Source organism: Argentina silus, assembly GCF_951799395.1.
Source record: "Argentina silus genome assembly, chromosome: 5".
NCBI lineage: Eukaryota > Metazoa > Chordata > Actinopteri > Argentiniformes > Argentinidae > Argentina > Argentina silus.
Window position 1 is genome coordinate 19,428,863 of NC_139659.1, and position 26,117 is coordinate 19,454,979.

The 26,117-nt window shown below is 43.8% G+C and overlaps 1 protein-coding gene across 1 annotated transcript; it reads right to left on the reverse strand.

The window, feature by feature from the left end:
• Positions 1-1,172: 1,172 nt before the first annotated feature.
• arl15b (ADP-ribosylation factor-like 15b) lies at positions 1,173-25,718 on the reverse strand. The gene is made up of 5 exons (XM_083670091.1): positions 25,106-25,718; positions 17,022-17,166; positions 16,649-16,708; positions 13,293-13,501; positions 1,173-3,136 (listed from the first exon to the last, which is right to left on the reverse strand). Exons 1-5 carry the CDS (start codon positions 25,115-25,117, stop codon positions 2,984-2,986), a joined length of 579 nt encoding a protein of 192 aa, XP_083526217.1. The 5' UTR covers positions 25,118-25,718; the 3' UTR covers positions 1,173-2,983.
• Positions 25,719-26,117: the final 399 nt, after the last annotated feature.

The window sequence follows — 26,117 nt, forward strand, 5'->3', positions numbered from 1 at the left end:
TAAAGCTGTGTACAGTATTAGCATAAATGTCAAATTCCTCAAGGTTTGGGTTTAACTTGTTATCAGCATTATAATATGGCATGTCCTTTGTTTATTTTCTTTGATGTTTCAGGGCTCAGAAAATGTACAACAGAGGAATTATCTGGTGATCTGAAACAATTTATAAACTTAAACCCTCTGGAGACTGCCTTATTTCATTACCCAAGAGGGTCTAAAACTACAGAAGCCTTAAAAGGCCATGATATTCATACTTCTTTTTTTTACTCCATTTTCCTGTGTAACAAGTTAATTTTCTTTGTTTAGTCAAGAACTCTATTTATTTATCTCGAGATAATAAATGTTGTTTTCCTGAGATAACAGGATCATTTTCTTGAGATCTTGAGAAAACAAAGTAATAGGCACAAAACATTAGTGTCATGGCAGCCACATTAGCGATTTGCAAGCCATAATAAGACTTCCGGTTTTCATATAAAATGCTATGTATGATATCAAATCAATCTTTTTTGCAGCTTTTTATAGTGCATAGTGTGAAAAAGGAATAACTACATGGGGGGGGAAAACATAAACTAAAAATATAATATAAACTAACTACTTATAATGCTTATAATATATATAAGATTATATAAGAGTGATTTGATATCATATATATTGGGCCGGTTTCACAGACAAGGCTTAAGCCTAGTCCCAGACTAAAAAGCATCCTCAGCGGCAATTTGCCATTGGAAGTGTGAATTAGTCCAGGACTAGGCTTAAGCCTTGCTTCAATTTAGTCCTAGAGTAGGCTAAATCTACGAGTATTTTAAGATAAGTCTATGCAAGTCACTTTGAGTTCAGACAGCTCAAACAGGTATTTTAGTCTGGGACTAGGCTGAAGCCTCGTCTGTGAAACCGGGCCCATTAAGGCCTACTCCTGGCTTAATCTAAGCCCTGTCTGTGAAACCGGCCCATAGCGTTTTACAGAGGACTTTACGAAAACCGGAAGTGTTATTGTGGCAGGCGAATCGCTAATGTGTTTAAAAAAAATTATTATAAAAAGAAATTAAAATGAATACATGGCCTTTTAGGGCTTCCGTATAAAACACTGTCAAGACATTGGATACTTTTCGATACTTGAGGTCTTTTGAGGTATCCTAGCAACCTGACACAATGAAAGAATTGGTCACAAGAACACATGTCCTTATTTAGCCTTTATTGTCTATGTTGCCATGTGGAAATTATGCATAAATTATGTACACACAGTAGACCTTCAGAATTACTTGAAGCCACCAAAGTAAACCGCTAAATGTAGAATATTTCCAGTAAAAACATAGACACATGCCCTTCCTGATAACAAGACCATCTGTAACAAATGTACAAATCTCTTACAGATATAAAGGAATATCAAAATAGGCAGTTGAAATGGCCATCAGGATATACAAAAATTGCTAGATACTATAAATACATTATGTTAAGGTATATTCTAAAAAGACTATATGTATCCCAGATATGACGGAGAGCTCGGCGCACATACAGTACACAGAACACCCCTGGCACATGGTACAGTCTCGTAACTAAGACCTGGGCCAGTCTATGTTGGGGAAGAGGTTGGTTGTTATGAGCCAAACAGGTGATAGATGTGATGTCATCATAATGGGTACAGCAGCAGTTGGGGATGATTGACAACATTGACAATGTATTGATTGACAGCATTCGAGGCACTATAGACAGCATAAGGTGTTTCTGACATGCACAGGTACAGGAGTGTTATTACATTCAAAAGTGACAGTAACAACATTGACAAAACAAAGCAAAAAAGGAACACATCTCTCTCTCACACACGCACATGCACATACATACAAATCGTGTCCACCGTGAAGGCCCTGTATGGTCATTTGGAAACCACCTGGTATTGACTTCATCGGCTGTGCCGTGCAAACGGCATTCACTTTCACATTACACGTATGTTATTCTTACACATATAGGGATGTAGAGGGGCAATGTTCTGTACAACTGTTAAAAAGATAAGCGAGGCTGATGGAATCCATCCAGTCCCATCTACTACCTATCTATCCAAGAGTTAGAAGCTTGTCTATCAAAAACGATGAATACTCCAAACTAACATCTAAAACTAATTCTCTTAAGTGACCGAAAACAATATGCATTTCCGTGAATCAATAGTGCGAGAGCTTTTCATTGAAACAAAATGATTTGTTTCTTAAATGTGCACTGAGAGGCTTAACCTCTACTTACATGTTGCTTAACATGGTGTTGGGTAAAAACCGTAAGACTTTTCCACTGGGTTTACGTTAAAATAGACGATATTTCTAAAGGTTTGGTTGAAACAATCTTTCACACACACATATTAAGGCCTTAAAGTAACAAACAAATTATTGTGGGACAAATCACGATTCAGTATGACATACAAATTCCAGTTATTCTAAATACCAAGCGAATGTGTTCAAATCACCAAATTACTGGTAGCAAGGTGTCTATCTATCTGTGTTGTCAAAGGTACAGGTATAATCATATTGAATAAGAATGGACATAAAACTTAAAACTGTACAGATAGTGGCAAATTAACTCAGGTTCGTCTTAAATAGGTGTCTTAAATAGAGATAACTCTATTGAATGAAGGCATTACATTTAAAACATGATATGCCCTTTTTCAGGGAGGGTATGTGTTCCATCAACTCTCTACAGTTCTAATGCTGGAACAGTGTTTTTTTTCCAATAATAGTTTCACAGCCTTGGAGGCCCAGAGGTTCTTGATGGGGGGTTGGGAGGGGTTGGGGGAACTCCATGTTCTGTAGCTCCTTTGGGGTCTGTTGCTCCATTGGTGGTTTTCCATGTCAGTGTGGTTAGTCACCCACATGGGGGTTCTTACAGTAGCTCAGATGTGGCTCCTATGGGGTTTTCCGGCCCATATGGGGTTTGTAGTTCCTGTGGTTTAACAGGTCCTGTGGGGTTTGTAGTTCCCTGTACGGTAGATGTGCAGGTCCTGGTCTCATATCCTCCCTGTGTCCTGGTCCTTTTCCTCCAGTAGCTGGATGAGCTGGGTGAAGCTCTCCCTCACCGCCTCCATGTTGTCCACTGCGCTGCCCTCTAGGATCCAGCTCTTCCCTCTGGCCAGGGGCTCCAGCTCAAAATACTTCTTTACCTGAGAGAGAGAGAGAGAGAGAGAGAGAGAGAGAGAGAGAGAGAGAGGGAGGGAGGGAGAGGGAGGGAGACAGATGAGGGAGATCTCTGAGAATTTGACATTCATTGGAAATCACACAGCGGTGAGTAAATCACTATAAAATGATCGGATGACATATTTGGCACGCCACTCTTGATGCGTGGGTGGACGACACAGAATAAAGTAACCGATTTTGCTAAATAACATTCATTCCACTATAATTATAATTGTTAAATAGAAAGACCGGCGAAATCGGACGCCGCATCGCCATTGGCTTCATCTTGCATCAATCATCTGCCACAGCTCTTTCCCCAGTGCTTGCCCACCACACGTTTGACTGTTTGATGGGTGATAGCCAAACCTACAGAGGGTGTTCTATGAGGGTTTGCTAGACGGAATGAGGCCAGTAGGCCTGTAATGCTGTATTAAGCATCAGACAGCGTGGTGACTTAATGTTGCACATTGACCTCTCTGGGCCATAATGATCTGAGTGAGGGCAGTGGTCTCAAGAGAACCTTGATCCCTGCCCCTAAAGAGGCCAAGAATAAATAACTGCCACCAGCAAAGTTGTGGAGGGAAAGAGGAGTCAGTTTTCATACTCTGGAAAACTACTAGTTTGGTACACTAGCTGTTAGGTCAAAAGAAGAGGGAAAACGTGGTGAAATAAAAACAAAAAAATAGATAGACTAAAGAGTTTTTCCAACTTTGTCCATCTGTATGTAAAAGCGTGTCCAGGGTTTGGACTGTGGCTGGGGGTATTTGTCAGTGGCTGTCAGTGGGGACAGCTTCATCTGAGCAGGCCGGGGGAGGTCATGTTCAAACCCATTCAGAGAGAGCAGGACGATGGCAGAGCGACAGGAACAGAGACGAATCTGCACTGACAGGCTGCTAAAACGCTCCAAAAAAGTGCTGGAGCTGCTCTTGCCCTTTCAGAGCAGAGAGAGAAGAAGAAATAAATAATCAAACAAAACAGCCTTTGAGCCAAAGCTCCCATTGCATGCCAAGAATGTTGATTAAGATTTCCCTGTCTGGGACTTCATCGCTATGAAATTACACAATCCTCCTCCAAGAGCAGGAACAGGCTTGGAAGGCGCTGCAGCGTTTGTCTATTGTCTTTCTATGGGATGAATGTTGATGAAATTCAACATGAAGTACAACAAGTTGACGAAGGAAGAGGTTTGGTTTGAGGCCGCTACCACCAAACAAACAATCCACTGTCTTTTTTGATGCTGACTGTCTGTCTGTTTGACACAGCAAAATCAATGTAGGCCTACACTGACATTCATCTCAGCAGAGCTTTACCACAACGTGCATGTGCTGTAAAGCCAGGGTCAGAATGTGCATTTCAGAGGGTATGTAGCCTCGATCTTCAGGCTACCTCTCACTTTGATTAGAACGAGACTTTGCAGCGAGAGAAAGGGGTAAAGACATGAGTCTATGGACTGTGGGATTAGCTAAACTTCACACCACCCCAGACCAACTCTGCTGATGGCCTGGATGAGTTTCAGGGCTGACAAGATCAGTCTGATCTTGGAAGTCCTCCCTCACCTCTAAAGTGTTGTTAAAGCAGGAGCTGAATCTAAGGTGGTGTTAACCTGAGCCCAGGGACAAGGGGGGGACATGCTGATCTGGCAACTCCTTTCACCGTAATAACCATTGGCAGGAGTTCACCTAAGGAAAGAAAGGAATGCTACCATTGAAAATCCAGACTGTCCCTCTTGTTGTGACGGTTCACAACGGGATGGCAAACCTACATCTACGGAAGTTCGTGAACTAGAAGTTGAAACACAAAGTTAAAAGCAGATGCCTTCCAGTACTGCTCAGAGTGTCTGGCATGCCGTATAGGGCACTGACTCCTGACTAACCCCCTGCATGGACATGGGGCCTCCAGACGTTTCCCAACAGGCCTTGAGGGGATGTGGAGGAGGCAAAACACCCCTTGCCTGTTAGCCTGGCCTCACTGTAGATTTACAGTAACTCAATTTTACAGGGGGCTACAAGCCGCCTGACAGCAAACATCTGGTCCTGAGACCGGACTGGGGAGCTGGCACAGAGCCACATGTCTTCAGCAATATCAGTAAGAGAGGGCCCCCTCCCTCCCAGGTCTGCTTCCCTTCCCCCCATCCATCCATCCATCCATGAGTGGATCGACCCACATAAGGCTTCTCAAAGAAAAACACAAACGCTTAAGGCAGTGACTGACAGGTGACCCACTGTTTCGACATGCTCTCTAAAGTGCCTCCGAGGGATTTACACACGCACACACATGAAAGAGGTAACACGGATGTCTTTTGATTCTGCACATTCAGGATCTCATGATGTAAAAGATGTTGACAACCATAGTAAACCACAACACTGCTGCTCCATCTGAAAGAGCGGTTCCATTCAATTGGTAAGAAAACTTGGGGCTACTCTATTTATTTATTTTTTTAAATATGTTTAAGGAACATTTCAACAATGGTCACCATGACTCAACAACACGTTAAGTGGTCTTTGTTGTCTAAATAGCCAAGAAAATGTGCGCAAATAAGCGAGAAAATAGCCTTTTATCGGACCAGGAAGTAATATGCTCGAATGATGAAATCCTACAACACCCATAGTGCATTGCGGCTCTCAGCCAGCCACAGAGAAGCACAAGTGATAGATGTATGCACTAGCGTATTGCTTATGGATGTAAACAAACCAGGCAGTAGCTAATTCGGGATCGGTAAACTCACTCCTCCCGAAAGCTCTTTGTAGTTTTCAAAACCATGTGATTACCCCCAAATACGTCACTCAGGGTAAAATCCTCAAACTAACGATAGCTAGCTTTTGATCTACAAAATGCATTTAAAAGCTGTTTTCACATGCCCACACCTTTGTAAGGTGATCTGGAAGTGTCCAGCGAAGTGTCCCTTTAAGTCAGGATCATTCCAAACGAAACCTGATCCAGACCTGTAACCTCCATAAGCTTGGGTTCGTCCATGATATTTCCTCATAGCAATACAGGGAATAATATTTCATTTGGAAGAGCGGATGGCCAAGCATTGGGGGGATTCCTCTGTGGTGCAACATTCTCCATGAGGTCGCTCAGAACCAACACAGAGCCAAAATCATGTTCACGTTTAAAAACAACAGAGAGACTCAGAGCACCAAGAGCAGGGTTGGTGTACATGAACTTACAGTATTGCACACATTCCTGCATACATTACTATGTATTATATTTCTTGACTCACTCTCTACATTAAATCAAATAACCAAAAATACTCCCAATTCAACTCACAGCAAGTTTCAGAGGACCACTAAAGTTGTGGCCACCATGGGCAGTCTAAAGTGAGATGTGTGTCAGTCAACCTCATGAGTTACGTCGGGATGTGTGTCAGACGGTCCATTAGTTGGCAAACCTAACCCACCTGAGATAAAAAAGCCTCATCTGCAGCCATCATTCATCGATGTGAGAACAGAACTCTATCCACTTTACCAGGAGCGACGCCACACGATTATGTAAGTTAGTATTTGAGTTATGGTGGTGAGAGGAGGCGAGGGTGCTTGCTTGCACGCACGCGCACGCACGTACACGCACACCCCCTGGATCCGCTGAGCCACAGGGCCAGAACATTGGAAACACATTGGGAGGACACATGTTTAGTCTCTACCACCACATGCCACTCTCTCTCCAAATCCACTGCTGCCATCGGAGAGGCCCCGGGGAGCTCCCAAGCTACTGCAGACACATGTAGACCTACATGGAAGCACAAACACACGCTTACACGCGCAAACTTGCACACATACATGTGCACACACACAAAACCAGACTCACCACTCAGACGTACAGCCCTGAAAATCTAATTGGTTAAAAATACCTATCGGTGGAAGTTTCCCATGAGAAGCATAATTACATTACGCTGCATACTCCAGCCCAAATGGGATCCTCAAAGCAGACAGACAGACACACACAGACAGGCAGGCAGACACAGACAGGCAGACACAGACAGGCAGACACACACAGACAGGCAGACTCAGACAGGCAGACACAGACAGACAGACACAGACAGGCAGACACAGACAGACAGACAGACAGACAGACACACACACACAGACACACACAGCTTTCTGAGATGTCAGCAGGCTGTCTAGCCGTCAGGGTCACAGCCGGGGACTCCAGGCACACAGGGCTCCGTGTTGTTCCTGTTACCCAAGCATCGTGGGGAAGAATGTGGAAATGCATAGGTTCACATGTCTGCCCTACCACAGGGTGTAATGCTGTTTGTTAGACTGCCTGATTCTCTGATGAGATGCATGTGAAACATGTAAAGGCAATTGGGCATGTATCCACATACACATGACTGCACTGTATATGTCCCTGATGAGACACACACACGCACACGCACACACACGCACACACGTCTAGACAGCAGTAGTCTAGACAGCGGCCGCTACAATGCCAAGGTGACACAGGTGGTGGCGGGAGGGACAAAAGCAGCCAATGAGTTCACTCAGACCTGGCCACTGCCACCAGACAGCCCCTCTCTGTGTGACCACGGCGCTGACCTTTCTCCCAGAATGCTCTGTGCCAGCCTGTCGGGAGCGACACACAATGGTGTCTGGACTACGCGCCCTGCTCCCGGCCAGACAGAATGTAACACACCCCAGGAAACAGCCCTGTCACAGTCCTGCCTCTGTGAGACACACAAGATGGCCTTTGTCTCCTCATCTCAAACACATCTCTCGAGAGGAAGAGAGAAAATCCAGCCCGAAAAAAAATCATTGTCTAATTGATCGAGCCTGACTGCAATGAGGAGCTCGCTTGTTTTTCCCCCCTTCATCTCTCTTTCTGCTTCCACCAAATGTGGGTATTCACTTTGAGCAGAGTATTTGCACCTATTTAGATACGGTACACACAGTGCGTTCTACAACGACACTAGTCTAGGGCAGAGGAAAAGCAAGTATTTCTCAAACCCACACCTATTGAATGGGCCAGGTTGTGGAAACTACTGTACACCAGCGGGGATAAAACAAAGCAAAAGATAGTTGTTTTTTTTTAACTGCATGTGTTGTGGGTTTTCTTGACATCCGTCTCTATCAGTCATAACTCTATTAGGGCCAGATGCTGGGGATGCTCTGTGTAGTCTCTCTACAGTGTCGTGCCAAGGTAATTTTATTATTATCCTAAATTACGAGCCAGCCAGATCAGGGACAAGAGGGAGGGAGGGGGGGGAAGCGGTGAGGGGGAGGGGGGGGGGGGGGGGGGTCGGGGGTGAGACCCCACCGGATTCTTTTAAAGGAAAGGCATTGACCCCCATTACTGCACAGAGGGAGGGCAGCTTCCCCAGACAGGGGGAGACAGGGCAGTAAATTACCCCAGAGAGTCAAGACTGGGCTGGGTAGAGTTTCAGCTGCCATGGGGGTTAGTTACGGGGTGAGTGAAGCTTCGGGGCACGGCACATCAATAATCAAAGGGCAAAGCTTTCGCTTTATAATGAGGAAATAAGCACAGAGTGGTTTAGTCACCATGCATGTGTGCTCATGATGTTCGCAGTCAGGGAGGACACACACACACAGACACACACAGAGACACACACAGACACACACACAGACACACAGACAGACACAGACACAGACAGACACACAGACACAGACACAGACACAGACACAGACACAGACACAGACACAGACACAGACACAGACACAGACACAGACACACTTACTGGTACATACTGTGGTATATAAAGCTGTGAGTGAAAATGTTCATTAGTGCATTGCTAAGTGCTATTTGGAGAACAGTCTTAGCCTTCAGAGAAAGGGGTGTGTGTGTGTGTTTCCTGCGGCATTACCAGACATGGTGGATCTTCCCGACAGTAGGAAGTGTCATGATAGATGTAGAGAGGAGGGGGGTTCCTGTCAGACAGAGGAGGACTGGGGGTGGACGGGGGGGCGTGTTGCTTCTGCTGATCAGACGCTGGCCTTGGCACCCAGCTCGGGGAGCCGTGCCAACGTCGCCTGAGTAGATTCCCATCCCTCGACAGAAAACAAACGGGCCCGTTGTTCAGGGCGGAGGGCGTGCTGTCTGAGCAGAGGGACTAACAAGGACAGGAAAACACAGATTCCAGCTCTGCAGGCAGCACTGGCTGGACCCTCCACAGGCTTTTTGGCCCACTGGAGGCCCCATACATTCCTATTGAGTTGAGCACGAAACAAGAGCAGGTTGATTCCAACCCAGTGTTCCTAGAGTCTGACACTTGTACCACCTATGGTGGCTCCTTTGAAAAAGAGATTCATATATCTCAATGGAACTCACCTTAATAAATACAAATACATAAATCAAAGTAGGAAAAGGGGGGACTATTCATTTACATTTTATTTAAGCCATTTCACTTGTGTCAGATAGACATCAAAAGAAAATTCCACCAACGTAGCAAAGAAGCCTACAGGATGTTCCTTTTTTCTTCAAAAGCTTGAAGTCCTTACACATAACGCTCCTTTGGAGCCTTTTCATCAGAACTTACTCCTTCTCAAAGAGTTTGACTTTTAGTCAACAGTAAAACTGCAGCCAGCAAAAATACTCAGTCAAATTTAAATACCCACATCATACTCATACTTCATAATCAATTTGAAGCTAGCTTTGATTATCCTTTCATCCAACTATTGGGTCGACCAGGGTGGCTTTCCAGAAGGGCCGTATTTGCTGCCTCTGCAATATGTACTGTAGTCACTGTAGCCTCTGTGTAGGCAAACTCTTTGTATGATATACAGGGTATCATAGGGAAAAGTTTACATAAACGTCTCATTTACTTCATGCTTTCATTAAACATGCTCAAGCTAATGCACATTGTAAACACTGCAAGTTTGCCAGCGCAGATTTGCTCTGCTCAATTGTCTGTATGGTATTTAATTACACCCATATCATCTGCAACGATGCACATGCCCATGTAGAGGAAGAAAGTGGAAACACCGCCCAAACATCGACAAACAAACAAACCCTTCTGTCGTCTACCACTTTGACGTTAAACTAAAACTACCTCTGAAACGCTTCACTCGACTGTAACAATATATACCTGAAGTCTGAATAATCTATGGTGTGTTGCCCTAATACTAAAGTACAAATACGTCAAATAGGTCAGTACGTTTCGTTTAAAAGTAGAGAACCACACCTAAATGCTTTAGCCTATGTCAGACACCTGCCTCAAGACCTGAGAGTAGGCGTACAGTCTGACAGAGGAAATGGCTTAATATTAGATCTATTTTCTTGGTCATAATAACCCCACAGCTCTGTCTGCCTCTCCTCATTAGCGGGCCCTGGTACAGTCTGTAAATGTAGCCCACCTCTCCCTTCCCTGACTAGTGTGTCTGCAATCTCTGACCCCCCCCGCAGAGCACCCTCACTTTCAGATAAAGAGCTAATTACACCCCCAAGCTAAGCCTGGAGAGGTCTGCCGGGGATGGATGGAGGAGGGGCTGGAGTAATACAGTGTGTGTGTGTGTGTGCGTGTGTGTGTGTGTGTGTGTGTGCGTGGGACCGGGGGGCTGAGCGAAACGCGCCACTCAGTCACATGGGCAACCAGACATCTCGTTCCACTTCCAGCGTTCCGCCTCATATCCGCATCACGCATCAGGCCATTACACCCATTAGCTGAACTGCAGGAGCCCTGGGTACCCAGACGACCAGCAGCGCCGTCACACAGACAGACAGAAGTGCTCCCATGGTTTCCCAGGTGTGTCTCGCTTGGGCTTCACTGACTGTCACTCCTGTTACTCCTGCCCCTAGGCTAACCTGCCAGCTGGGGGGGTGGGGTGGGGGGTGGGGGGTGGGGTGGGGTGGGGGGGTTGAATGAAACCCTGAATGAACTCTACAACTAGCTAAGCCTACAGCTTGCTGGTTATTGGCCATAACTGGTCGTGTCTGTCAAACTGTTATGTTCTAGGTTTCAAGGTTGCGAAAACTAGATACAAAGACAGGTTGTGAAAAAGAGAGAGAGAGAAAGCTTACACAAGTCCGTTTGCCCTTCCATTGCGAATGTTCCTAGAGCAAATTAAGTTACGAAAGTCAAGCAAAATATGGAGAGAAGCATAATTTAATGAGCCGGTTCGTTGCCCGTCAGCCACTGCAGTGCACACAGTCCTCCCCCCCGAAAAACACCAAGGAGTTATGTTTGACACGAAAACATCATATAGCTACTCCAAGTCAACATGTTTAGCGCCAGGCAGATAATCCATCATCATTATCCCCCTCAAGTATCACATGGAAAAGGCTACTGGCCCCACATCCACAGCCCAATCTGCTTTCAATGTAGTCTTACATGTGCACAGAATATCCATCCGGTATGGCCCTTTTCCATGCAGTGCGACTGCTGGGAAGGTTAAAACATTTGAGGGGAGTATCTCAGAAGAGTATCACCGCACAAGAATGGTACAAGGGGGGGAATTGGGTTACATGGGTGTTTGTTTTGCACATTTTTCCGCCACGGAACTATTCACTCTTTGATTGGCAGAATGAAAGAGTGTGCAGAGTGACGTATGCTTATTGGCTGACTGTACTGCTTGCCTAGTTTCAGGGGGACACATACTGTGCACCTAATGGTATAATCCACTTTGATAAATAAATATGAAGTCAAAGTCTGACTCTGTCTCTATCGTGTTTAATCTGGGTGTATCAATTGTGCAAGGACACGCTATGTTCTATCAAGGAGTGCAATATCACCATATGGGACAATAAGATAATATCACATTGCCAGGGTCACCATATTTGCTGACTTTTTGCATGCTGTTTCATTGCACATCTCAGCTGTTCATATCAGGTGCCAGCATCCCACAGTGTCCAGAACCTGAAGTCCAGAGTCCAACAGCTGAGCAGACCTGATGGGAGGTAAACTAAACTCACACAACAGCAGTGAGAGAGAGAGGGTGAGAGAGAGAGAGAGGGAGAGAGAAAGAGAGCGAGGGAGAGGGAGAGAGAAAGAGAGAGAGAGAGGTGATACTCTTCAGGGGCTGATATTTACTACCCACTCAGGACTACTCCTCCAGCCAGTTCATCAATGCTCTGGGCTGGGAGATCCACCCTGGAGCCAGCCTGCAGCCTCATTTCATACAATCCTCATACCATCACCATTGTGTGTACACAGGCACACACAGACCGATGGACGAACAGACCGACAATAGACACTTCAACACCCAAAAAATACTAAACCATGCACCATTCCATTCAAACTTGAAGCCTCAGAGAACCACACTGAATATGATCAAGAAAATGTTTGAAGAGAACTCAACAGCAACAGCAAAAGATGACAACAAACATCTGCTGGAGACAGGAGAATCTTGTGTTCCCTGCGTCTCTCTCTGTCTCTCTCAATTTGAATGAGACCTGTTAAAGCGATTCCATTAAAGCAAAACAACGTTAGGCTAGTTATGCCTGGGTCAGAGAGGTTTGAGAGAGGGACTGCATAAAACGAAAACAAGCAGAGGAGAGGGGGAATGCACATCCTGTTTACAACTAGCAACAAGAGTTTTACTGTTATGGTTGTTTGTTTGTTTTTTTTACCTCACCCTACCTGAAAAAACGCAAACGTGGTGGGGTGGGCAAGGTGTGAGGCGAGACACATTAAAAACCACTGAGACCAGACTTCACATACCCGAGTGTGTGCAAACAACTAAATGAGCAAATCCTCTTTTTCGAACTAAAACAAAACACAAAACCACCGCCGCCGACCACAGCTGAGTAGTAATGCAATTACCGTTTACCGGCTTTAAAATATCGAGGTTAACAAGGGTAATCAGACAGCTACTTTAATTGGTTTAACTCGCATGAGCAAGGCTAACCTTAAAACAACTCTGCCGTATCTATGACGACAGCCTGCCCCGCTTTGATAGGGGCATCATGGGATTAGAGACATGAGTTCAGGTCATGTAGCATTCCACCGTATATGGGGTCTATATACCGTATTTATTATTCATCTAGCTCCTGTACGCTTAAAACATGTGGAAAACGGGCTTCAAAACAGGCCAGACTAGTCCAACAAAAGGCTTGCATTTTAAATACATCTAACAACGTGATGTACTTTTTTCATTCAGTGAGTTCACATTCCAAACCTGTATGTAACTGTACCATTTCTATTGGCGTGTGTCTTCAGGTCTTCATGTCGACATGTTAGTGCAGTAGCTTTACCTCCTGTAGGGAGCGGGCGGCAGGTTTGTCCTGGTGGTTGGCCAGTATGAGGAAGGGGAGTGTGCAGAGTTGAGGGTGCTGCAGGGCAGAGTGGAGCTCCATGCGGGCCACCTCCAGATCCTCCTCAGACGAAGCACTGTCCAGAACAAACACCACCCCCTGGGAGCCCTGGTAGTACCGACTCCAGTACTTCTTTATCGAGTCCGCTCCTTAAACAGAGACACAGACACCATACACGGACACACACACACACACACACAAACGGAAATACACAGATACACACGGACACACACAAATGCAGTTAATGTCAGCTCAAGTGCAGTGCCTCACAACTAAATCATCTCCTTCATCTGACAGACAGCTACACACACAAACACATACAGGTACGCACATACATGCACACGCACTAACGCACATACGTTCTCTTTGTACTAACTCTAGTACTACCTTAAGTCTTAGTCTAAGTCTCTCAAAATGCCTGGTTAAATATGGTCACGCACAGTCACAAACTATTACGCTTTAAAGCCCGTTAGATTTTTCTACAAGCAAACTGGCAATTGAACTTTGAAGGCTTGATAAGTGTTATTCTTTTATTCCATTGCAGTTTGATAATCCAGCTAATAAAACGGATACCTTTGAGTGACACAAAGACCTCTAGCAGGAGGAAAAAAACTGCACTGAATTTCAACATCATTTCAATATAAGCACGTCTGGAGTGCATTTTGCAAATGCTTTACCCTCCTTTCATAAAGTCTTTGCGGATATTGCATTATATATTTTTAAGACTTCAAGCCAACTTTTCCCTTCTGCGTTGGGGGCCAGTGGGGAAACTAATGTCTAAATGAAGTGCGTTCAACACATATTTTCTTTAAAGCAGACCCTGAGAGCACATTAAAGTAGTTCGCTCTGATGGCCACTCTACAGCACAGTTCAAATGAGCCTGCTTTTACAATGAACATATGGTTCCCTTTCTGCACAGCAATTTGGGGGTACAAAAATGTGGCCACCAAGGCTCACAAGTAGAGTATGGCTTTGGTTAGTGTGAGTGACAGAGAGAGAGCTATAGCCAGAAGCGCATATAAATAAGGTCAATTGTGAGCCCTCTTTGTTGTACTACTCTCCATGTGAGAGGGAGAAAAATATTTTTTCAGCAATCCATAGAGGAAGAGATTATTTAACTCTTCCCTCGCTGGGCTACATAAGTGGACCTCACTGTAGGCACTCCCACCCTCAATGCTAGTAAAAGGGACCCTCATCAGCCTGTTTATGGCTGACTCCGCCCCTAGTTACGAGTGTTTACGGAAGATTGCACCTCCCCTGAGAGTATATGGTAAACTCCACCCCCCAACTCAACCAATATGTCACCTCCAAAATTGAGCAATATCGCTGGGTAATATTATGAACTGAAGCAGCTTACAGATGAACTATTAAGTTTCAAAACACCTCAAATAATTGTGTGCGGGGGATGGGGGCATTTGAGTCTCAACTAAAGCCATATTATCAACATGAATCAATTACTCAAGAACAGATGCTAAAAAATCTGCAAAACAGCAAGGTCTATGAGCATTGTGGCCTGTTAAATCCTGCCACCTTCTGGTCCAATCTAAACTTAAAAACAATTCTATGGTCCTGCAGCATAAAATAAAATGTTGGATTGGATTGAATAAATTCCAACAAACATCTAAGGATAATGTGTACACAACATGTGCTTGTTGAACAGTTTCCAACATATTTTTACTTGAGTCCAGCAGCTAATCAGAACCTGGTAAACGCAGTAAAACAAAACCGGACACTATTGTGTCCATTCACTACTTTTAAAGATATAGATGAAGAAAACATTACCACAAACCACGTTTTTGGTAATGTTTACCAGAAAACATATTGCACTACAATCACGTGTCACAATAACAAAAACCACACGTTCCACAAATGGCATTACATCATAAGCGTGGTCGCACCAGAAAAAAAAAAAAAAGAGAGAGACTGTGAGTTAAGTGTTTTCAGATGCCTGGTCTATGCAAGAGGACCTAGGCATGCATAGCTCCTTCCCTGGCGGAGACGGGCGTTTCGCCCACCGACCAGGCAGACAGAGGGATCACACAGTGTGTCATCAATCCAGTGACGGGAAATCTACTTTGAACTCCGGTCTCATCTCTCCCACACACCAGCCGAAAACATCACAGTTGATGAGACGAAGCGAAAACATCTCGGCTAGGGGCAGACGAACCAAAAACACAAAACCAACACCGTGCAAAACTGGGTCAGAGATAAAGAGAGCCAGACAGAAACACTGTAAATATGACCTGCTGACCTCAAAACATCCCACTGATAACCTTAAAACATCACAGGAAAAAACAAGTTCTGACACCTCTGCCCAGCTACTGTACCACCAACGACAAATTAACACAGTAAGAAATTTTATCTGATCCTTTATTCACTATTCAGTGCTTAGCAGGGACCAAAGTAACCCATCTCTCTGGAAGCAGTCAACGTTTAAACAGCAGGAGAAACAGACTTTAAGTAATTAGCTGACCTTGGCACGGTATCGAATGCCTAGTTTGTACAGCATGTGAGAGTTCAAACCTCAGTTAAGTCCATATAATCAAATCAATCAACTAACTCGAGTCCTCATCATCTCAGGATTAAGGTTAGGGGATCGCATCTCTGCTAGACCTGATGGTAAGTCCCTGTCCACACACACACACACACACACACACACACACACACACACACACACACACACACACACGATAACTTAAGTATTATTGTTTGTCTGTCACATTTACTGTACACAACCAGAGATTAAGTCGGCTCACTGAGATGGAAACTCTGGTTGAAATGGCAACGGGTGCAGTCACGAGGCGAGTGGCATTTAAGAGAATGTGTTAGCTACTTTGTTTGCGTGTTGTACATTGTTTTCTGCAACTAAGTTCATCAAAGGGGAGCGGAAACTATGACTCATCGTACAGAGAGGGTGTGTTTCATACGAGGTCTGGATAACATTTTCTATTTTAGGGGCCCTCTAACAATTAGCAAACGCAGATTTAGTTTTTAGTTCCACTGAGGTACAGATGAGGTTTTATTCCGATACTGTTTCGTTTAGCCTGGTGGCATGAACTCACAGAGGAACTTCCACTTCATTCAGAGTTGGACACATGTGACAGGGGAGGCTAGTGGAGGTAGAATTCGGAGGACAGGCTCATTGTAATGCATGGAATGGAATCAGGAATGTGTTTGATACCATTCCATGCATTACGGTGAGCCCGTCCTCCGAATTCTACCTCCACCAGCCTCCGCTGATATGTGAAAAGCATGTCAAGGCTATACAGGCTTCTGACGAAAAGGGTTGAAATTACCTCCAAGTTCCTTCACGTTGAGAACGGCATTAGGGAATGGAACAGCTTTAATGCTAAAACCTGAAAAGGAAAATGTACATAAAGCTTTGTGTTTCTGAGGAACTCTTGCAGAAGAGATGGATCTGTGCTAAAAGAAAAGGCAATGCACACAATTTATTGGTGTTTGCGTGAGACTGTGGTCTTAACCTAATATCATTCTGCAGGATCTGAGGTACATCTTGGGATGTTAAGTAAAGCAGTGCTCACTACTATTGAAGCTATATCAAATGACTTATCTGCATAGAGTAACTTGAACGAGTGTGAATATGTCTGTGCAACATCTGTTAAGGAAGCATTTGGATTTGAAAGGGAACGTTCTCTGATGTAGCCTCACCCGTGGTTGGGCCGATGTTGTCAGTGGCTTCACTGCAGAGTCTGGACAGCAGACTGGACTTCCCAGAGCCGGTAAGTCCAATACACACCACGTCATACTCTGGTCTGGGAGGGGGCGGTCCTTTACAGCAAAGTGTCCTGAAACACTGGGGTAAAGGGAGAGGTGGGGGGGGGGGGGGGGTGAAGAGAAGGGAACACAGAAAGAGAGAGTTCAGGGAGGTAGGCCTAATGGCCTGTGTTTGGATTTGGACCATACTCAGTGATCCACTCTTTGACACACTGACGTGTGTGTACGGCACTCTGGAGACAGGAGCACATCTGCTAACCCCATCTGTTTCTCACCAAAGATACTGTAAGATCTGCAGAGAAAAACATTGTGTCCTCTTCCCCTCTTTCATTTCCATCTCGGTTGTGCCACATGTCCATTGAACTCATTTGGACAGTGGGATTAAAAAAAAAGGAGAATATATGATGTGGCGAGAAATGTATGCTGGCCTCCCATGCATGGAAGGTGAGATTTACCCTGGTATCGGACACAGAGTATTAAGAACCTTAAGACATGTTATGCAATACGCTCTGAGAGATTGCTTGCTACGATGTAAACATGGAGGATCAAAGACAAAAGGGCCCCCCTATTGAAATTCAAACCGTCTGGGGAAGGGAGTTAGAGAGTCGAGCAAGAGGACAGTAAGAGGCCCACAGTTATGTCATGTTTTTACACAAGCTATGGGCCTCATTTCAGCAAAAGCAGATAGCCCACCATTTTCCCCTCCCTCGCTTTTCATTGGGTATACAGTATGTCGCTGATTCAGGGTCTTCTCAAACAAGACAGATCAGCAGCAGCACGAGACCTCCCTCCACGTGTCTTTCACTTTAGTTATGACATGAAAGGCTTTCATGTAGCACAGATCACATGTCCATCTCTCCTACCACTCACAGACCAGTCCTAGACACTGCTGTTAACCAGCTTCAACAAACAAAACTTCAGAGGGAGACAGATGGTTCTGATTTTTTTTTTTCCGTTTTTGTTTGTTTTGAGAAGCAATGATTCTCAAGAGTTTGAGTGATAACAACACAGAAGGCAGGGTACTCGACCATATCGTTTACGACACCACTCGACGCAGCGAGTGTTTGATACCGTCCCTCGTTCTATTCCGTGCATTACAATGCGCCCGTCCTTCGATTTCTGCCTCCACCAGTCTCTCTGCGCGGAGAGAGACTGCTCTCTGGTGGTGAAAAATAAGAGCTAAAGCAGCCCATATGATTCATCCTGTCACATTGGCTTAGGCTCAACAAAAATAAGATATAGCAATATCAGGATGGAACATGAGCCTGAATTAAATCTTTCTAAATCTTAAAAGTAAGTAAAACACATTTTTCCCAAGCAGATAGTAGGGCCCTGAACTTTATTGTAGTGTGTTAAGTTTTTACACAATATGACCAGCCTATTTGACTCAAGAATTACAAAAAACTGTAGGCTAATTAAGGAAACCTTCCAGCAGATTTAATGCCAAAGGCCCCATCTCTTGGATTGGGCTTCATTCATGGCTTTGACACCAGATGGCAGCTGTAAGCAAGTTCTCCCATTCTCTGTACAGGCTTCTCTTTTCTCTTGTTTGCAATGCAAAAGCAATTTGACACAGAAAAGCTTGGCTACAAAGAACATGTATACACACACACACACACACACACAGACACAGACAGACACAGACACACACACACACACTTTTCAGTGAAGAGTTTATGGAGAGAGCCGGGGGTATCACACGCACGACAAACAGGTAGAACAGGTTGATCAATGGTGAAGGTATCTGTGTCAGTTCTAGAAGTCCCCTCCTGGGTAAAACATGGTCATGATTCGCAAACATGCACTAGAAAAAACACACTCACACTCACTCAAACACACACACACACACACACACACACACACACACACACACACACACACACACACACCGACATACACAGACACACCCACACTTAATATGAGAGATGGACAAGGAAGGTCAGGGTGTTAGGTAACGCACCATCACCACATCCACTGTATTACACAACAAAGAGTTTCTTGTGACTGTGCCCAGTAAGAGTTCTGACCTATTCTTAGCCAGGCCAACAAGAAGGAAATTGAGGCGCATGAGATTGCTTCCATGTCATACAAACGGAAGACATCAGCTTAGTTAAGGAAGGAATTTTACCTCCTTGCTGACAGAAACAGCACTGCCTTGAGGACAGGGACCATGACAGACTTATGAAGAACAATGACATTGTAATAACTAGGCCTATACTCTTTGAAGCCAAGAAAATACTTTGAAGCCAAGAAATCAGTGCCGCGGCAAGATAAACAAAGTGAGAGATGGACTTTGGTCTTCATTAAATATTGACACCTTGTTTAGCTAATCTGAACACATTGTCAGGCTTTCCACACCTACCCTCTAAATGTGGAAATCTCTTTGTGGGATATTACACAATGATAGCAATGCTGTATCTTTAGAGTAGATACAGAGCTATTATCAGATATTGTAAAAGTGTAAGCTAAAGATCAACTTTCTGTTTACTACTTTCAAGAACATACCACATTCTTTAGACTGAGCAAGGATAATGGATATGGGGGGGGGGGGGGGGGGGGGGGGGGGGGGCTGCATTACATATGCAGGACCACAATCGGAAAAACAAAGTGCTGCCCACTGTGAACCCCACCAACCATTCTAAACACCATGGCAGTGCCAGGCCAAGGCCATAGAACCTGTTTGACAGCTGGACAGGGTGGACAACAGGAAACAGGAAAGGCCTGAAATAGGGAGCTGAAGAGGTGGACAACTTAGAAAGTGCAGAACTGGGTTATTAGAAAAACCAAATCAAAACGCTACACAAATACAAGTAAACAGCAAGCCAAGTCATTAAGGAAATCAAACAATATTTGTGGACAGGCCCTAGTCTCTTCAATGGATGACAGGAATGTTAATGCATGGAATGGGGAATGAGGAATGGTATTAAATACACGTGTTTGATACCATTTCTCATTCCATTCCATGTATTACAATGAGCCCGTCCTCCGATTTCTGCCTCCCTGCTTGACACCCGATACAGTTCTGCCCATTAGAAATGAGAGCAGATGTGGAATGTGGTCTAAAAGCTGCTATCTGAGAGAAGGATGTGTAAATGAGGACATTAGCCTACATATCTGCCATTTAAGCTGACGCTTTTATCCAAAGCGACTTACATTGCATTGAGTGCATACATTTCAGTATATATGGTCCCAGCGGGAATCAAACCCACAACCTTAGCATTGTTAGCACCTTGCTCTACCAACTGAGCTACAGAGGACCACTACATAGTCATCTCTGTACTCTCCACTGTGTGGTGGAGTGCTAAGACATTGGACTGTAGGGGGCATTTGTTCTCTATTAATATTGCAGGAGGTTATGAGTGGAATCTGCAAAGCCCCTGCTAAGCTGTGGTGGTCCCCTGCTGTCGGATCCCAAATGCTGTGTGGCTGGAAATCTGTGCCTTTTTTCCACCCTGCATTCAGACAGTCTAAGCTAAGACTCAAATCTTGCTAATCTATCACTAGCACAATTCTCACCAAATGCACAAAACAAGAGCTTGTTCTAATTTTGGTAAATCGCCTTTTTTTTAAATTAAAAGTTTGATAACGTGCGAAATATCCGTGTGAACTAGTCTGCATGTTGAGGCCTTTAGGCTAGTTCCAGTGAGGATTTCAAAAGCAGATGATGTCAATCCAACCCAGTTCATGCATTCTCACCCAGTTCCCACCTTTAAAACGATTGTTTTTCTGAATAGCATCCTGTTTGGGCTTGTAAAGGCCAAGTTTCCCAGAAGGCCATGGGGCGTTACGGTAGGCGACGCTGTCTTTCTCCACTGAACTGTGGGATATTCCCCTGCGGGGGTGGAATGACCGGGCGGTCATATCCTGCTTAATCAAAGTGTGGAAGTGCAGTGCAGTGAACGGGTGTAGCCTATATTCAGCTCCACTCCATCCGCCCCCCCCTCACCTCACCTCACCCCCCCATACATCACACACCTTCCCTGAGGGACCCACCACAGAACTATAATATAACAGTATATACATGCAGTATAACTAGGGTTGAGATTACGTCTCTACTATTTGACCAGCTTGAACAGCAAGTCCCACCATTCAAGCTTGTCCTGGCAGCTTTTTTCTACAAATTCCCAGTTGGTAAGATCTGAGAATTGCAAATATGACACAAAAAACTTGATCACCAGAAGATCATCAACATCCAATCACAGTTTCATGAGGCTGTTGAATAAAGATAGCTCAGGGCACTTGTGACCTCAAACCGCCAGCAGCAGATCTGACCGATAAGAGCTGTTTCTAACGCCATTACCCCTGCACCTAACGACCCTGGAGCTCTAATGAGTCACATTAACACCCCAACGCCACGTGCCCTCCTGACCGCTTCACCAACTCCTGATAAAATTCACATGACAGTACCACCACAAAAAAACAGTCATAACCCCAGAGCCAAGGCTCTAGAAAACATAACCACAGACCTAAATACAAATAGACAACCTTAAACACATTATCGATCAGCCTAGAGCCACATCAGACAGAAATGACAAGGTCAAGCGAGTTCCACTCTATGCCCGACCTGAGCAGAACATTCGAGTCGTGCCATCCCCACCCCCAAGGTACTGTAAACATGCCAGGACACGCCTGCCCTCCTCTGGAATCCAGCCTGCCTGGTGAGAGGCCTTGAAGCCAAGATGGCTCTATGCCCATTGCCCTTCCTCCGTCTACTGTAGGATACAGTATGTGTTCTTATCGCAGTTATGATCACCCCAATAATCAACATATTGCCAAGGATGGAAAGAGTAAGGAATGCATAGGCTATAGGTTAGCCTTCAGTATAAAATGGTCTTGAAGATCACAACATCTCACTGACAAGAGGTTTATCTTTTTTTCTTTTTTTTAAAATGTATTTATTAAATACATGAACTGAGAGGAGAGGGACATGAACTGAGAGAGATGAAAAGCTATCATGTAAGACACGTATTTTTGTCCTTACCGTATAGGCGCCAATTCTGCAAATGTACAGGGTGAGTTGCATGCACTCAGACATTGTCCACGGTTTTCCCAACAAGTGTTTCTGAACAACTAACAAGTCGCTAATAGTAACACTGCCAGGCCAGAGGACACCAGAGGAGAGAAAGACAAAGAGCAGCAGGAAAACGACAGTCAGTCAGAGTACGATCCAACAAAGCCAAAGACCCGCAGCAGCTCTCCACAACATCATCTGGGAAGTAGAGGCTAGAGAGAGAGACAGGAAACCTGTTCACACTAATTTAGATCAAACATTAGTTCTGTTTAAGATTTAGGCCTCCAAAGGGTTTGACTGCTCATTCACAAAAAGACATTTGAGACCTTTCGAATACAAAGATATGAAAGGCACCTCTATTTAGCTCTATCTAATGTATCATGTACTCCAAAGCTGACTGCAGCCTAATCCTCAAACCTTTCTAAAAGAAAGTGAACCAATAACCTAGCTTGTCATGGTAATGTTTAAACAAACTTCTTTCCTCATGATCTCTCAGCAGTTGAACCAATTTCTCAGGTCCTCATGAAGTTCATCTTAGAATGTCTGTAAGATAAACTGTGGGACAAAAGATAGGCATGTTTTTCCAACGGCCCTTAGAGTGATTTCAGTATGACAAGCCTAAGCCGATGTTCATAATAAGGACATTACCAAGCTGAAATGGAAAATACTAAAAAATGAGTACAGATCCAGGACTCACTCAATTCACTCAAGCAAGTTACTTATTTTCTTAATAAGTTACACATGTATGGTCTTAAGCAAATCAGTCAGAGGAAAGAAAGAGAGACTGGAATCTTTGAAACTGGCGAATCGCTAAAAACTGCTAAATAAAATGTTAGTTAGAAACAGCTAAAACAACAAAATGACCTCACTTCCATAAGATGGTACAGTTTTAGATGAAAGTCATCCAGTTGGCCCCCACTCAGTCATTGTGGTAGAGGTTTATACAAGAGATCCCCCTCCACATCCCTCCTCAGAGGGCCAAGGTCTGATTTTCTCCCTCTGCTTTTGACAGGTGAGCTGTTATGTGTGCTGCAGACCTGTCCATCACAGGCAGAAAAGAATGGTGTGTTGCCCTATCCACTCTGGCAACTGAAGTTTGGTAGGCTATACATGGAAAATGGGATTTCACTATGATCTGTCCCTAATAGCAAAGAGCACAGAAATCAACTGATGTAATTCCTTTTGTGAGGGGAAAGTTAGATAAAAACAGTCCTAATACTCTCTGATCACACGTAAAGAAGCCTAACATTTTAGAAGCATGGTGGTAAAGAGAAAGGTTGTGGGCTAAACCTGACAGAAAGTTAAAGCAGGGCCAACTCCTTCCTACCAGTTGCCTCACCCAGTGACAGTGGAGGAAGCCCAGCTCTCTGAAAAAACACAATTTGGAGTTTAAAAGCATTAGAGCAGTGGTTCCATTTAAGCTGAAAACCTCCTGTGGAGCTGCTTTTTCCATCAAAACAGCTGTGATGCACTACAGTGCCCTCAATAATGTTTTCCCCAACAAATTCTATGGAAAAACTTAAGCCCTGGGGTGGAGTTGAGTTGGTGTGGCTAATCTTTCTTTAATTGTTTGTTGCGTCTGGTTTAAGACATTTCACAATTCTCCAAGCAGTGTACAGTAATAGCAGGCCTAATATCACCAAAGATAAATGCTCATTATCTGCTTTAAGAGGAGGCCCAGTGACAGGACCTCAGACTGTATTTTAACTGCAACTAAATTATTAAACAACAAGGACACACAAAAACACACATGCACACATGGTTAGCTGTGATTAATCATAGATTTTTAACACATTATTGACCTCTCTCTCTCTCTCTCTCTCTCTCTCTCTCACACACACACACACACACGTGCTTTTATTACTTCTATTGTCGTGTTCTAATTGTGTCAACAACAAATACTATAGACATAGGCTGTTTGAAACTTCCATTCACACTTGCTCCATGCTTTGTGTTTGTAGGCTGTAGACCCAGGCTATCTCTGCCTGGTAAGGACACAGTCATAAAGTTTAGGAGGGGATCAATAAACCTTATTTGGGCATTTTGGCTCAGAATAATACAGACAGATTTACAAACATTACTGTGGGCTACTTTGAGTCCGTAATCTGCCTCCTTTAGTTTGCAGCCAATGTTTGCTGCGCTATTTTCAGCTTTACTTATTGAGGAAGTGCTCCATCCTACTATATAACAACGTATCAGTCCATCCCTGGGGAGAAAGCTCCGAGACCTTTACAGTTCACAGCAAGACAACATAGGCCTAATGACGGGCATTGAGCAGTAATGCAGGAGTGAACTACATCTTGAATTAATAAAGGGACACCAACAGGTGCAGCCCCATCTGTGACTAGGCTTATATTCATTTCTAATGTGGATGTTGTGTATAGAAGCCTTATAAGCTAGTCACAGATGGGGGTAGTTAAAGGTGCTACTCATGCGGCTATTGACACAGATCCCCAATCCCAAAAACCTTGCCGCATCAATATTGTATGGATGGTCAATTCTGATGTGGCAGATATGGGACAAATGTTAGACACTTAAACACACATTGTAAAACAGAGATTAAAACACCCAAATGAAGTCAGGCAATACAACTTACATAGCCTGTAAGCCTCCATCTGTCAAGAGAACTTTGACAGCGATTACATCATCAAACATGGATTGATTCATCATCAGATGACAGATCTCTAGTGACAGACATTACTTTGGTGGCTATGGGCTACTGTAACCAGTCATAAGACTCAAATGAGGTCCAAAATGTTGCTCTGTTATTAAGCTGTCAATAACTATTAATATTAAGATGCAGTAGCCATAACCAAATGTGCTATTAACAGCCTACACAAACATATTCCAAAAATCCTAAATGCATACTGCAGCTATAGCTAGACTAGTTAATTCCAAATGTAATCTTAAATCTAAATCTTTAAACTAATTTATCCTTTAAATGAGAGCTAAACCTGGAGTACAGTAGCCTATCAAATAATAGGATGAAAATGAATAGCGTACATACCAGATAATCCATGAAATACTTCAATATCTTGACGTGTTCTTCAAAAATAAGTGTTATCTACGAAGTTGGTTAACTAGTGTTGTTGGTGTATTCCTATTCGAAGTAAAATGCAGGCATTCAAAAGTCTTGATTGGTTTGGTGCTTTGTATTCCCCGCCTTTGCCAAATATAGTTAGCTAGCTACCTATGATGATGAATGTAAGATATTCGTGTGTTCGGTGTGTTAAAACTCTGGGTTATGCAACAACTCTTTCCTCTTGAAATAACTGTAAAAAAAAAATTTGCAAGCTAGCTAGTAAAGCAAAAGAATTTGATTCACGGCCTATTTTCACCACTTCTTTGTTTTGGTCCCTAAGAATCCGAGTTTGTATGTACAGGATACAACAGTGTTGCAGGAAATATGGAAAGCCTTTTCAGGCGTAGCGGAATCAAAGAGCTTTTAGCCAAACTGCGATCTCCGACTAGTCTTCATTTGGTTAGATCCGGTAAAATAGCATTCCATTATGAAAATGTGATGTTACATGCGTTTGAATCCTTTTTTTAAAGCATAGTACTTTTTGGTATTAACCCAAAGCTATGATCAACTTTGGCGTGGTTCGAATATGATCAAAAGACCAAGCTTCAACCAAAATGACGGAAACCGGAAGCAAAGGCTACTTGGTTGTCTTGCATGATAAAGATCCTTTGCAGCGGTCATAGAGGATCGTCACATGATTTTTTTTTTTTTACAGTAGAAATGTTTACTTTATTTATGTCTGGCATGTCTGTGCCCTTTTCTCCACATTTGCAATACTAAACATGTTTTTGGAATTTCAGCAGCATCAACGATCAAGATGTGTGTATACAGTTTACAAATGGCGATCATAACACCCTAATGAAATATGAAATAGATTTGCTTCATTAATTATTGTTCATGAAATGAATAGAAAAATACAATTTAGTGGTACCAACACGAGTTAGTGGTACCAATGTTCAAAGACATTCCCAAAGTGGTTAAAATAATATTTTCAATC